This window comes from Symphalangus syndactylus, chromosome 21, assembly GCF_028878055.3.
Source record: "Symphalangus syndactylus isolate Jambi chromosome 21, NHGRI_mSymSyn1-v2.1_pri, whole genome shotgun sequence".
Taxonomy (NCBI): Eukaryota; Metazoa; Chordata; class Mammalia; order Primates; family Hylobatidae; genus Symphalangus; species Symphalangus syndactylus.
In genome coordinates, this window is record NC_072443.2 from 39,476,476 (window position 1) to 39,492,299 (window position 15,824).

General features: G+C 39.3%; 1 protein-coding gene across 2 annotated transcripts in view; it reads left to right on the forward strand.

The window, feature by feature from the left end:
• The first annotated feature begins 1,267 nt into the window (after positions 1 to 1,267).
• GAP43 (growth associated protein 43) overlaps positions 1,268 to 15,824 on the forward strand; it is a 100,125-nt gene continuing 85,568 nt past the window's right edge. Inside the window, exon 1 of one of the 2 annotated variants that reach the window (XM_055259649.2) lies at positions 1,268 to 1,621. In XM_055259649.2, coding sequence (XP_055115624.1) covers positions 1,592 to 1,621 — 30 coding nt within the window. In that variant the 5' untranslated portion in view covers positions 1,268 to 1,591. The remainder of the gene's footprint in view (positions 1,622 to 15,824) is intronic. The other variant, XM_055259648.2, reaches the window with a different exon arrangement.

Below are 15,824 nucleotides of genomic sequence, written 5' to 3' on the forward strand. Positions count from 1 at the left end.
TTAACTAGGTTTATGTCTAGGAGGGGACTATGAAGAATATGAGCTGTTTAATTAGGGGTACTTGTCATCACTAATGAACAACAAGAAATAGTTTGAAAACTTCTTTGAGACACTCACTTGCAAATGTCACCCGAGTTTCAGAAAAGTACAGTCTCTGAAGTAAAGCTATTATACACTCAGAGAGACTGTTGTGCTTTGCATGCGTTATATCATTTAGTCCTCAAAACACATTGTCAAGGTTGGCATTATTATCTCCATTTTAAAGATGAGAAAATTAGGTGCAAAGAGCTTCAGTAATACACTCAAACTCATTCAACAATAAATAACGAAAAATTGTGCTATACACACTTTAAGAGTCACATGTTCCTCCCCCCAAATTATGAAAGGCCATAGAAGGAATTTAAGAAGTAGGCTTCATGACATATCGTTTCTTCTCATCCCAGATGAATTCACTTTAATCTATCATGATCAAATTGTAAAATATCATTTTGATCACCATCAATATTACACAGACCTGTTTAAATGTGCTCAGCTTTTTCAGTAAAATTAGAAGAAACCACAAATTACAAACAGGTATATGTGCATTAAGAAAAATAAACTACCATGTGATTTTTAGATATGGATACCAATTATTAAACATTATTTATTATTTCTGAGCTCAAGTGCTTAGAATGTTTAAAATGCAATATATTTATGTGGATTTTTTCCAGGATATTGGAATATATATAAAATATGCTTGTGCATATCTAAGCTTTGTATTTATTTCAGGTTATATGTATACTGAGAAGAATATATAAACAGTGTATGATATTTACATATTATTTCATTTTTTGAGGGAAATTAACCTCAGTTATTAACCATGCATAAAATGTAATGGCAGATATGACTTATATTGTATAGGACTGACTACAGTTCCTCTTTAGAAATAGCTGTTCTTTGCTTTTATAATAGTAGGAAAAGAGGAGAAGAGTTCTTAAAGAAATACAAGGATTCCTCAAGCCCCTCTTCCCTAAAACATGCTCTATCCTATCTCCTGGATTGACTGGAATATCCTTCTGTGCCCCCACCCCATTACCCTCTCAATGCAGTGGAAAAGTCGGTGGGTAATTGGGTCCAGATTGGAGGTGTTTAAATATTCATGAGGCTGGCAGGGGACTGGGAGGGGGCGACTGTCTAGAATGGGGGTAGGGGCCAGAGGAAGTGATTAGTCACTGAAGGCTAGCGAACAATTCCGAGAAAGAGACGGAGAGACAGGGAAGAAAAAGACAGATAGATAGATATTGGGGGGGAGGAGAAAAAAGGAGAAGAGAGGGAAGAGAAGAGAGGACAGCGGAGAGAGAGCATCAGAGAGAGAGAGAGAGCGCTAGAGAGAGAGAGCGAGCATGTGCGATGAGCAATAGCTGTGGACCTTACAGTTGCTGCTAACTGCCCTGGTGTGTGTGAGGGAGAGAGAGGGAGGGAGGGAGAGAGAGCGCGCTAGCGCGAGAGAGCGAGTGAGCAAGCGAGCAGAAAAGAGGTGGAGAGGGGGGGAATAAGAAAGAGAGAGAAGGAAAGGAGAGAAGGCAGGAAGAAGGCAAGGGACGAGACAACCATGCTGTGCTGTATGAGAAGAACCAAACAGGTAGAGCTAAAGATTTTTTGCTTCTTGCCGTTGTGAAATAACCAGAGTACAGTATTTCCCTATAAAGGCAAACAATTTTTTTTACTGCTTCTGCTCTGGCCATGGTGCTCGCGCTTCCTTAGCATATGGTAACTGATGGTTGCATCCCAGCTTTTATTCTTTTCTGTCTTTCATGCTCTGGTTTTGGAATGCTGCTACTAATTAGGGAGAGGGTAGAAAAAACATGCCTGTTTGGCTAGAAATATATATATTTTTTTGCTTATTAGTGAATGCTCAGCATTTGAGGTCTCTGGTCTTGAGGGTGTGGACGTAGAAAGGGGTGCGGGGGAGATGATATGGGGTCTACCTACAAGATGGGGAGGCAATTCTTTATATTATTTGCAAAAAGCAGGGTTGAGGAAATAATATTCAGGACTGAGTATTGCCTCTCTCTCATACAATTTTCTCCCATGTGCTGCGGAAGATGCCTTATTTCGTACATGCATGAGCTTCGAAGGGGCGCAGGTATTTATGGAAAAACGTGCAGGTCTTATTTATTTATTTATTTATTTATTTATTTTTCAATGAATGAAACTGTGATTTGATAGATTTTTTTTTTAAAGAGAAGCTAAGACAACTGGGGCTGGGGGAGAAATTGGCCGTGCAGAAGGGGAAAATCCCCTTCCTAAGATCAGCAGCCGATTGTGCACCAGCTGGTCGGAGGAGAGGGTGGACCACGCCCCTAGGAGCTCCGATGGGATGGGAAAGACAGCCGGGTATTACCTGTTGGAAACCAGGTCTTTTCTCTTCTCTCCTTCCCTTACTTCTTTCCTGAGATTGTCAGTGACCAGAGACAGGCTAACATCCTGGATAATAAGTATGGTGACTCATTTTCATCAGGAAGAGGGACACATCCAAGATTAGCAAGAATCAGAGCCCCTCCTTCCCTCCCCCACTGCCCAGGTTTTACAGCCATTTCCAATTGCTCGCTTATTTCTTGAAAGACATTTTAGAAACTTGATTTGGGGTGAGAGTGGGAAGGAATGACGAGTGTGGTATTCCGCAACAACCGACCATGCCATGGCAGTCTCCAAAAGAAGCTTTCAAACATTTGTTGGAATGCATTTGAGTGATTTTGGCGAAGGTTAAGGAGAAAAATGGGTGTGGGATACGGGTGAGTGTGTGCGTGTGCTTGACCGTGGTGGGGGTGGGGGTGTGGTGGGGGCAATTTTGGTCAAAGAAGCCCTTTGCAGACTGATTGCCTTAGGGGTGGGGTGCAAGAGATAGAATTTGGGTATAATTTCCAGTGCAGGTATTGGAAATTGGGCAATTTGTAATGCACTCCCTGAATCCGAACGGGGTGGAAGAGAGTGGAGAAGAAGCAGCCTGCCAGCTTAGCACATTTAGCCAGCGCCCTGGAAGGAAGGGTGGGGAGTGAGGATGAAGGAGAAGGAGCAGGAAGAGGAAGGGAGACCGAAGCAGAGTGTCAGAGCAGTGAGAGTAGAGGTTTGGCATAAATAAATAAATAAGCAGACATCCTGGATTGTGTGGGGCTATTTGGGGGAAAAAGTCGGATAGTGGGGGATTGAGTTGATAGTGGGAGCGGTATTTGTAGCATCTCCTGAAACTGCCCTATGGTTACAGAGATTGATGCTTCTTCCATTGGCCCATTTTATCAAACCAGGGCATTTTCTCTTCGTGTCCTCCTTCATTCTAATATATAAATGTAATAAATACAGGTGTCTGGGTTAAGAACACTGTCAAAGAAAAGTCCTGAGGTTATTTCACTGGTGAGCTGGGGAAATAAAATTTAGGAAGGTGGAGCACTAAGTAAGCCAAAGCTATCCACTTAAAAAGCTTTAATTTTGGAAAGAAAAATATTCAGGTTCATAATTTGTTCCCACCCTATGTGTACACATGCAAGTATACATACATCTCCTTTAATAAAGGAAATCATGTATGATTTTTAGAAAAGGAATTAGGGCTAAAGGAATTCCCTTCCCCAAATATAGACAGCTGCCTTCCCTGGGGCTCTATCTCACCAACAGCCCCAAGCATTCACTCTGATGTGCAAAGTGATGAAGCTGAAATTGTGTGTTAAGAGTTGTAGAAATTCGCATGTAAATGTATACAGCATCCACATACTTCATATGCTACAGTTGCATGTATAAGTGGTTTCCACATGCCTCCCTGTGTTTTAGCATCATTTATATTCAAGAGAAAATTAAAGGTATAGAAATTGCCCTACTTTGCTCATGCATTCTATAAATGTGTACTTCTGTGTGAAATGGTCATGTCTCTTATATACCACTGTTGTGTACCATTCACATTAGCCAGTATTTAGGATACCATTCAATCAGACTAAAGGAAATGGTGTATTCAGGGCGTGGGCTCACACTACACTGACTGGCATTTATGTAGCATGAGTACTTAAGTCTCACGCAGGTTGCCTGCTTGTGGATGAAATTCTGTATCATTTATGACAAAATCCAGTGGTGTCCATCCTTCTGCTGGCATCTATTCATCATCTTAGTACTTAACAGGGAATAAAACAAGGGCAAAAACCTGCAAAGGTCTAAGCTCTGCCACACCCATAAAATCCAGCAGAAACGTGGGCGGGGGGCTGAAGGGCTTGCACTTCCTTCCTCTTCCACTTGAGCGGCATAAAGAAGCAACCTTGGATTTCTAAGTTGGAATACATTGCCAGTGGGTGAGAAGAAAGCATAAATAATCTCTATTAGCCATTAGTTATCACTATAGATTATTATAGCAGGAAGAAGAGAATGAGAGTGGGGTAGAGATGAGAATATAGTAAAGGAGTGGGCAAAGGAGGAATAAAATAAAATAATCCCTAAGATTGTATTGCCTTATGATTTTCATACATCTTGGGGCTTACTTTAAATAGCTTAATTGCCATGTGTATTGAAGATCATTAAAAACTTGGCAAGGTGTGACTTATGTCTACAAAGCAAGAAAACTATGAGGTGTTTCTTTTGTTGAAAAATAATGACTTTAGTTTGTAACTGAAGTGTAAAGAATTTCATGCAAGCAAGTAGTCCCTCTACTCCCCAGCCCCCTATCCATGCTTTTTTCCTCATGCAACAAATAAATCTTATCTCTGAGAGTGTGATCTGTGGTTTAGAATTCCGACCTCTCTGTGCCTTTTCCTTGCAGTGTTGGGAAGGTGTGGAAGGATGCTGCCTTGCTGCTCCGTGCAGGCGATTCTTCCTAGTGATAAATTGGATTCCTCCCAAATCTCTCTGAGCCACACCCAGTGTCACCCAGGGACTTAGTGAATTAATTAAGCTGAGCCATTTTACTTAATATAATTGAAGCTTCTCTTTTTTTTTTTTTTAAATAGTGATTTTCACCACAGGTTTCCAAATTTAAACAGAAAAAATATTTGAAGGGCATTTTCTTTCTTTCTTTTTTTTTTTTTTTTTTTTTTTTTTACCAAATTACCTGGACTTGCAGAGAACCTTAGAAAATTCATGGTGAGTCTAGAAAGTGTTCATTTCTGGTGACACTATAATTCCTTCTAACCCATGCCAGGGCGCATACACAATGAGCCCTGATCTCTCCTGCTGACAGAGTCTGTTTAACTCTCTTCCCCACCCCCTCCCCACCAACCCATGCTGAGGCAACTGGAATAAGAAAATGCAGAGTTAATTTTCTTTCTTGCTGAGCTGGCAAAACTACAGAAACCTCCTTTGATGTTTCATGCTAAAGGGCAGTACTCCTGTTCACCAAGAGGGAGAGTGGCTTGGGGTCTCCTTTGCCTCTGTCATAGTGAAATTGCCAGTGTTATGCCTGGGGCTGAATTAATTCACAGACTTCAGACTTTTACCTGGCCCCATAAGGAAGGGTACTGGGGTTCTTTCAGGCAAGAATAGAATATATATATTAACCAATCATACTGATAAAGTAAGACAAATCTTCCTCTATTAATAGTTCAAAGAATGCACATAACCAGGTCATCTCAAGAGAAGGTACAGCAGCATTTAACTATTCACTTCCCTATTAGTATTAATAAAGGCATTAGGGCAACCAAGCAGTGGCTGTTGCAAACCAAAGAAGTGATTTCATGCAGGAATTCTCCCTTTTGAATTTCTGAAGGGTGGTCAGCTGGCTTTTGTACCTTTGTAATTAAATCTTCATAACATTTTCAGAAGTGTTGGGAAGCATATTATACTGTGAGTCCTTAGTGGAGGCCACTTACTGACTGTGATCTTGAATGAATCACATCACCTTGGGCTTCAGTTTCCTTCTGTAGAATGAAGAGTAAAAACCAAAAACCAGACACAAATGAACACTTTGCTTACTTTAAGGATTTTTGTAGGGCTTAAACATACTTGATGTGAAAATAAAGATCACTATAAGAAATTTTTATTCTCCCCAAGTTTTGCAATGTGAGGCTTGTCTTAGAGCCCCCAGTTTTGCAGGATGATCTAGTGCCTGCTATGTCTACCTTTCCCTCTTAGAGATGAGTTCCTTCTAGTCTTAGTTGAGCCTTCTGCTTGTACTCTTGCTCCTCCCCCCATGTATTCCCCAGAACCCCACTCCCTCATGCCTTGCTCTCTCTTGAGATTTCATTTTCTTGTGCTGCACTGGCTCCTTTCCTTATAGCTTATGAATATGCTTTTGCCTCATCTATCTTAAAAGATCCTCTCCTGACTCTATGTCCCCATCTCTATAGTTCTCTGTCTCACTCTCCCTTTAGAACAAAGTTCCAGGTACTCTCCACCCTCATTTTCTCCTCTTCTTCACTCCCCATTCACTATTCCATCTAGTTTAATTTGGCTTTGGTTTTCATAATTTCACTGAAAAACATATTCTGAAAGGGTGCCACATCCAGTGACCCTTCATTTTACATATTATTTGATGTCTCTTTGGCATTTTGTGTTGTTGTCAATCCCTGTTCCTGAAACTGTCCTCTTACTGGGTCTGCATGATATTAACAGCTCTCCTTATTCTCCCTCTCAGATAAGACCCTGCTCAGTCTCCTTACAGGCTTCTCTTGCTCTCTTCACCCACTTCCCCAAATCTATGATCTCCTGGATCATAATCTTGATTCATTCCACTCTTCTTGTTTGACTCACTAATCCTAGGTGATCTCATCGGGTCATCCATGACCAAATCTTTAGCCACCTGTGTGATTTCCAGATTTGTAAATCAGATGTCTGTTTTTAGCTTCTGATCCATAGTTATCTTGGTTTAAGTGCTTCATTTCAGAGACACTCAAGTTTGTTAGCTACAAAACCCAACTCAGTATCTTCTGTTGTGTATCACACTTGATCTTCTTCACTACACTTATTGCTCTGATACTGTCCCTCCAGCCTCAGAGCTCTAGGAACCTGAGAGTAATCCTGAATGTATTTTATTTCAACTCCCATATCCAGTTTCTAAATCCTTTGATTCTTTCATTCTTGTTGAAAAGATTGAATAAACCCTCTGCTTTTCTACCCTGTTTATATAAATAACCTGGCTCAGACTTTTCATGACTACTCATCTGGACAAAAGCAGTAACTTTCTACGTGGAGTTCTACCACCACATTGTTCTTTAGTTTACCTTGCAAATAACACCACAGCTATTTTTACAAAATGCAAATCTGGTTTTGTTATTTTCTTTGTTAAAATATAAACTCTTCAGCATGAATGACATAATCTAGTTTTGCCTGCTTTTCTAGTGCCAAACTCCAACAATCCCCCCCTTCCTTTTTTTTTTTACCTGATGACACCATGCCAAGATTTCAGGCCTTGGTGCCTTCGCTTGTACTCTACTCTCTGCCCACGTTAACACTTCCCTCTTAGCCTGAAATATTCCCACTTTCCCTGAAAGAGTTAGCTCTTTGAAGCCATTCTTAACCTTCCTAATTAAGTTTTCTTCTACCTTCTTTTTGCCCATGCTGTATTTTGTACTATCTCTATTATCACTTACTGCACTATTTGACATTTATTTTTTTACATACTGGTGTCCACACCGTGAGCTTCTTGGGGAAAAGGATGAAAACATAATTCTTGTTTTATCTCTACCATAATACTTGGTACATAAAATAACTCATGTTAACCACGAATAATCTGTTTGCTAAATAAATATGGAACCAGGTTTACGGTCTTTTCACAAGCTGTAGCATATCTAAATGGATAGAATCACTAAGAGATTTTTTAAAAAATGTCTTGGCATGAAATTTTAAAGTGGAACTGACCATCAGTGATTCTTGTTATTCACTTATAGACATTGACAGCCATCAGTTTTTAATAAAAGCAGCTACAAAATGAACCCATTTATAGACTGTATTTCTCTGAACTCTCATAGCTGGCACTATCTCCCCTCCATGTCCTCCTCATCCAACAACCAGCATTACAGCCCCACCCTCTCTGGTTACCACAACCCTGGATCTTCACGTGCCCTTCTTTTGAGGCTCCAAGTACTTGCACTCACTGCTTTGCTTCACAACCATTACAAACAGACCATAAATCAATCTGTGTGATCCATATTTTTTTCTTTAACTGCATGTAGTGCTGGCCTGTGCTTAGGTGTGTGTGCTCAAAAATTAATTTTACCTTCATTTAGATTTCTTTTCTTCCCTCTGAAGTATCCACATAATAATATTTCACAAAGAGAAATCATGATTGGAGGTACAGGGAGGGTGAATGGTAAGTAGTCCCTCAAATGACTGTTAAATGAATGTTAATGTCAGATGAATTGGATTTTTCTTAGGTTTAAATAGACTGAAGGGACTTGGGTTCTGAAGTAGGCCTATTGTGCCCAGCATGGAACAAATTGCAACCACTGTTTTCCATGAAAACACTCTTGCCAGATGCTAAGTAGTGTATTTTCTCTGACTGAATTGGCATGTCCTTCAGAACAGCAGAAAGACTAAAATAATTTGTAAGTGAAGTTTGTCTTCAACTGGTAAGGTTCAGTAGTATTTGTCAATTGCCATCCCCTCACTTGATATCTTGCTTACTGCTCCCAATCTCTTTGGCATTGAGTTTTTCTGTTATTTTCTTCTCCTGTCAGAACCAGGTGGAGTTTTTCTGATTAAGTAATATCAGTTCATGCTAGTGTTTAGTAGGTGAGGCTATGGAAGGAGAACTTTAAGAAAAAGTGTGTTTCTTCAAACTTTCTAAAAACAATTCATAGAGAAGACAGGTATTTTAAGCTATGTCTGGCACATCTTAGATTCTCAATAAATATTTGTTGAAGTAATAAATGTAGGAAGGGAGGGAGCATCATGATGGGTCATTAGGGGAGATGTTTTGGGACAGACGACCATTTCTGATTACTTATTCAGCGTGGGCTTTGTGTAAGTGCAAGCTCAGCTCTATTAGTCCCCCTCACAAGGTGGATGTAGTCAAAGTTCAATTCGCTCTCCTGTCTGCTTAGATCAGAGAGACACACTTTCAGTCATTTCATTCAGGTTTATGATGGGAATGCGATCTTCCAGATTTCCTATCCTTAATTATTTACAGATCTTATTTTCTTAGATGTTGTTTGTTTAATGTCCTGTTTCATGTCTTTGTAGTGGAATAAACCCTTTCCCTGGGTTCTAGACCTGATTCTGCCAATTGCTTGTCATGTGATGTTGGGTAAGTAATTTAACCTTTCTGAGCCTAGTCTATTCATCTGTGTAGTGGGTACATAAAAAGAACCTCCAAATCCTGTCTTACCTTTTTTTTTTAAAATTAGGTTGGTGTGAGTCTCAAATAAAGAGATAACAATAAAAGTGTTTTGCAATGTGTTTTTGAAATGTAAGTATTATTAATTAAGGAATTTCATAGATCGAGCACTAAAGTACTCATGGCTCTAAGCAAACAAGAAGTACTCTTGCTCTCTGTATAGAATACACACATTCCCCATTTCCATCTGACTCCCATACTCTACAGAGTAAATTTTTTTTTTTTTTGAGATGAAGTCTTGCTGTCATCCAGACTGGAGTGCAGTGGTGTGATCTCGACTCACTGCAACCTCTGCCTCACAGGTTCAAGCAATTCTCCTGTCTCAGCCTCTCAAGAAGCTGGGACTACAGTTGCATGCCACCATGCCTGGCTCACTTTTGTATTTTTAGTAGAGACAAGGTTTCACCATGTTGCCCAGGCTGGTCTTGAACTCCTGAGCTCAAGTGATCCACCCACCTCGGCCTCTCAAAATGTTGGGATTACAGGCATGAGCCACCATGCCTGGCTCAGAGTAAATATTAACCATGCTAATGGATGGGAACATAGTATCACTTTATTATTTCCTTTGAAAACTTCAGTGACAGAATTTAGATAAGCCAATATACAAAGTGTTATAAGACCCAAGGATCACTTCAAATGCATTAGAAATACCCACTGTTTTTCTTTTTATCTTTTTCTGTTTTAGTCTTTTCCTCACATTTAGATCTCTTTTCTCCTCCATTTGCTAAGTTTGCTACTTCCCCCTCTATACCCACCCCCCCCTTCACCTCCAAACTGGGTTCTCAGCACTAAGATGGCCAGGCATGCTGTGCTCACATCCATCATATGAGGGCCCGGTCAGGCAGAAGAGTGGAGAGAAAATGCAGGGCTCATTGGGAGACTGAAAACCTAGACACAGTTTGGTTGGGGGAAGCACATTTCAAAGATGATCACTTGATCACCATTTCCACAACTTGACTTTAGGGCTCCTCAATACAACAGGAATAAACCTTGATTAGAGAGGTGATATGTAATCCTAAACCTTTCCAAACTCAACTCTAAACGCCATAATCTTCTGAGCCCTCAAGATCTCCACAAAGGACATTATAGTTCTTCTGCGTCCCTGGGTATGACTGGGATAAATTACCAACTTAAAACAACAAAATTTATCAGATTCTCCTATAAGCACAGAATTCTACAAACCAAAGAAAATGAGTTTTTAAACATATGCATAACATTTAGAAATACTTTAAAGTATAATAACTGGATCGAATAAGTCTAAGAGATTCTATTTTTCCTAGAAGCCAAAAGTTTAGCATAAAAAAATTAGTATCGTACATATTTTGCCAAAATACTTTTATACAAAGGGCTCATGTAGACTGCAATAGAAAGGTGTGTTAACTAGAAATTTGAAAATAAACTGGTGTCCAGAAGGAAATAATGATTTATTTAATTATATTTATAGTTGGTTAATGGTGAGTATCACCTTTAATCTTTCACTCTAGCTACGTCCCTTTCTCCCTCTTTCTTTCTTCTTCTGCCTCAGAACACACTACTTCTATTATATATGGGTTTTTTGATTGGGAACAAGTATCCAAAACCAACTTTAACAGTCTATAAAAGGAATTTATTGGAGAAAAAAAAGTAGCGATCATACGAAATTAGTAAGTTGAACAACAAAGCCTATGGGAACCAGGGTAGAATTTCAATAACAGGAATTCATAAACTCTTTCTGGGGCCCTGCATCAAAAAAGACTCAGTTATTAACAATCCCAGCTACAATTCTAAATTTTAAATGGTGAGAGAGAAAGAGAGAGATGAGAGAGACAGACAAAGGGAGAGACAGAGGGAGAGAGACAGAGAGAGAGAGAATGAGGATGAATGAATTTTATTGGGCTTGCTTGGGTCACCTAGTAACTGCCACAGGGCCAATATCTCTGACTGGAAAAAGGGCTGGGTGACATAGGTTAGAGACAATTTTGGTAAGCCCACACTTGTAAATCTAGTGAGAGGGTAAGCTGGTTGAGAATTAGTCTTCTGCATATATTCCTATATGTCCACATAGTCCACATGTGTGTTAGCTACCCGAGTCAGGAGGAACTTATCTGAAATGTGGTGGACTATTCAATTTTCCTTTAGGTTATTTTCAATTTGGTCTGTATTACATATTATTGGTAGGGTTATTATCACTGATGGCTCTAAAAGGAAGTAGTAACCACACAGATAACTGAACCTATGAGCATGTACACCTAAAAAAGAAAGGTCAGAGCAAATCTCCATACTGGTTTCAGTGTGGAGATGACAGACACTGGGTTTTCACCATCCTCCTGAGGCTTACCTCTGGCAGGTGCCACCTGTCTAGGAGGAATACTAGCTACCATATATTCTTGCTAATTTGGAATGGTGTAGCTTTGCTCTAATGTCTCTTTTTCAGGTTGTAAGATCTAGTTTCCGCAAAAAGATTGGACAATAATGGGTGTAAAACAGCTCAATTGGACTCATCTTACAGAAATGCTACTCCTTGACATTAGTCATCTCATTTTGAATGTTCTTGAATTAATTCCAGCAATAATAACCACATTTATCTATTTTTAGCAAATTGGCACTTTGTAAAATATCGAGCTGTTGTTTCCATATGCACCAGTTTGCTCTAAATGTAGAATATTGGTAATTAGCCTTACATCCATTATTTATAATTCCAGTTCCAATAACTATTCAAAAATGTTATTTTTAAATGAAAGTTGGGAAGACCCTAATATCCTTTCATTAATGACTAGATAAAACAGCTAGATGAGGCAAAGAAAAAAGTAAACAAAATGATCTCCAAAGGTTAAGCAAACTCAGAAATTGGTTGCTTTTCTTAAGTGGCTGCAGAACTTCTTAGTCAGCATAACTAGGCTTGACTGGAACCTGTGAGGATGCATATCCCCTTCCTATTCTTACTTTGCTTTGATTCTGGAACCAATTTATCTGCTTGGAATATAAGCGGAGAATTAAATTCCTCTTAATTGCCAAACTAGTTCCTATAACAGCTGTTTCCAAGGGATTTATTCTACAGGTCTACACAAATTTTAATAGAGGCAATTGTCTCTATTTACCTAAAAATGAAAGAAAGAAAAAAATTGACTGGATATGGTGGCTCATGCTTGTAATCCCAGAAATTCGGGAGGCTGAGGCTGGAAGATTACTCAGGAGTTCGAGACCAGCCTAGGAAACATAGTGAGACCTTGTTTCTACAAAAAATAAAAAAATTAGCTGGGTGTGATGGTGCATACCCGTAGTCCCAACTACTCTGAAGGCTGATGAGGAAGGATCTCTTCAGCCTAGGAAGTATAGGCTGCGGTGAGCTGTGATCACACCACTGCACTCCAGCCTGGGTGACAGAGCGAGACTCTGTCTCAAAATAAATAAACAAACAAACAAATAAATAAATAAATAATAAAAATTCCCCAGTTTCTAAATAATTAACTTGCAGTTAGATTTATAGGTCCATGTTGTACTGAGGGTAGCCCACTTTGGTTGTCCAGACTCTTACTAACATTCCAGTGGGGAAAGTAATAAGCATTGAGTTATATTTTGCATGGACACTGCATTTCAGTCTTTTCTCTTTAAATCAATTTTAAAAAGTAATATTTTATTGGAGAGGTGGGAAGGAATAAGAGACTTCATAAGGGAGAATGATATTGTCTTACTTAAAAAACACCAGTTCTTTCTTCAGTAAAATCCAAACTGGGAGTTTGATCTATTCAAAGATTATTTTTTTTTCCTGAAATGCACCATCTGAAATATTTCCTTAACCCTCAAGGACTTGTTTATCCTAAAGAAAGAGAAGGAAATTGTTTTCTCTATCACCTGGGAAAGTTACTCTGGAGAACTCAGGTTGGTATGAAATATTCATTTGAAAAAGTCTTTCACGATAATCGTCTTAATTCAGTGTGCCTCAGGGCTTTGATTGCCTTTGGTTGAAAGACGCAAGGTGATAGCTTTTTGATAACTCAGCCAGATTTGTGCATCCATAATGATGGACAATTAACTGGAGAACTGTATAGAAAACCTAAGGACAAGACTTCCTTGCTTACACATTCTTTCTTCCATCTTAAATTTTGTACCTTACACCTCTTGAGTGAAACCAGTATGGAGGAGGAAATGAGGATTTCTATAATTGAAAAGGGAGAAGGAGACTAGAGTTATAAAATAAAATTACTCAGTTTGGAATTGGGCCATAACCTTCTAGTAAAAACTGTCATGGGATCGTTAATGACCACAGATGGCTCAGACCTCACTTCTGAACATCATCTGGAAAACACAATAAGCCTAAGAGAAACAGTATTCAGAAAAGAATCCAAGAAGTATTCTGCAGGACTAGGTATGGAAAGAAAAAATAATAATAAGTGTGAGCACTAGTATGCTTAAATATGCATAACCAAACTTAGGACCCAATTCAGTTTTTATCTTCACTTAGTGGAAGGAAACTATTGATTCTTAGCTACAAAGAGAACTGCCAATTTTGTTGTCATAGTTGTTGCCATATCTTATGCTAGACCAAATCTTTCAGCAATGAACGGTTTTCCTGCAAGCGTCTACCATTCTCCTGCATTATCATTCCCATGTCATTGGAAACTGATTGGTTTGTGTACATACTTAAGTCTATTTTATTAATCATATCTTACAAAAATTGTTACTTTTGCTTAACTTGGATATATAGTAAAACTCCATCTGTAAAGAATCAAACCATAAGAACCATAAGAATACCAATAGGAAAATTAACTTTCCCATTATTCAAGGTCTCCAAATATTAAAAATATTATTTTTCCTTTCACTCTTTGTGGTTCCCTCAAAAAGTGTCATGTTGAACTAATTATCTTCTTTGCAAATTAGACTTTCTACTCCCCTACTCTTAACAATATCTTTTGGAGATCCCAGCACATTCTGAGTTTCCCAGCTCATAACAGAAATAATTGATTACTCTCCTTCTCTTATAAAAGTCATACTATCAGTTACCAAATTCTTTTTGTAATGTATTTCACATATGCTCTTTTCATCTTCTGCCAGCCTTTCTTAACCAGCATTCCAGAAGAGAGCCAAACTCAACCCTTAAAGCCCTAAGGCCCTAATGTCCATATGTATGTAATGAGTTAATCCCTCTCTTGTGCATCTAGATGGGTGCCAGTTATATACCATCCTTGGAAGAAGAGAAAATAGTCACTCATTTTCATGTTCTGTGGTTCAGATGAGAAACTCCAGGTGAAAAAAGGCTGGACAGCTACCAAAATTCTCTACATATTGCCTGCTGGCTCATCTTACGTTTAATCCCTCCTTTCCCCAAATGTCAATGGTTTCTCTTTGTTTACAAGGTTAATTCTAATTTATTTACTTATGGTTGTGTTTCAAGGCTCCTTAGGATCTATTACCAGTCTCCTATTCTTGTCTTATCTCCTAGTGGCTCTGGCATTGACTAGGCTTGTGAATTTAAATAAATTTAGTCTCTCTCAGTTGTCATTTCCTTTTACGTAAAACGAAAGTATTGAATGAAATCATCTCTAAGGCTTTCCAACTTTTAACGAACATGTTCTATAGCAAAATGCCTGTTTTACTTGGATATTGTGTCCCACCCAGACTTAGTATAAATTTAAGTATTAATTTTCCTATACTTTTGTTCATTGTTACTGCCACTACTTGAAAAGTCCCCTTTTGGGCCTAGGCCAATCTTGCCTAAACTCTGGGCCCTGAATCAAAACTTACCTCATTTGTGAGGGCTTTCCTGACTAACACAGTTCTCCATGACCTGTTCTGCCTCTTAGATCTTTTGCAGCACATACTACCTGTCCCCTTGCTTTGGCATTCATCAAACAGAGCCTTAACCATCCGTTTGCGTTTTTATGTACCTGCTTCCCCCAAGTAGTTTGCAAACTCTTTAAGGGTAAGATATCCAGTACAGTGCATGACTCAAGAAACACATATTGTATCTACTCTGTGATAAGCTCTGTATTAGACTCTAAGGGAATGTACAAGCCAAATAATTTCTCAGAAAGACAGGTGGATCTATCTTGCATTACCTCTCTGGGACATTTGACATCATGAAACATACCTTGCCTCTTTTTTTTTTTTTTTTTTTTTTTTTGAGACAGAGTCTCGCTCTGTCGCCCAGGCTGGAATGCAGTGGCGCAATCTCGGCTCACTGCAAGCTCCGCCTCCCGGGTTCACGCCGTTCTCCTGCCTCAGCCTCTCCGAGTAGCTGGGACTACAGGCGCCCGCCACCACGCCCAGCTAATTTTTTGTATTTTTAGTAGAGACGGGGTTTCACCGTGGTCTCGATCTCCTGACCTCGTGATCCGCCCGCCTCGGCCTCCCAAAGTGCTGGGATTACAAGCGTGAGCCACCGCGCCCAGCCAGCCTTGCCTCTTGAATCTCTTTTATTTTCTTGGCTTTCATAACACTTGTTTCTGCTGACTTTTCCCACCTACACCTTTGGTTGCACTTTTTTCCCACGCTTGGCTTCTCTTTTCTACTAATCTCTGAAAGGTTGGTGTAATTCAGTGTTTTGTCCTTATACTTGCATGTT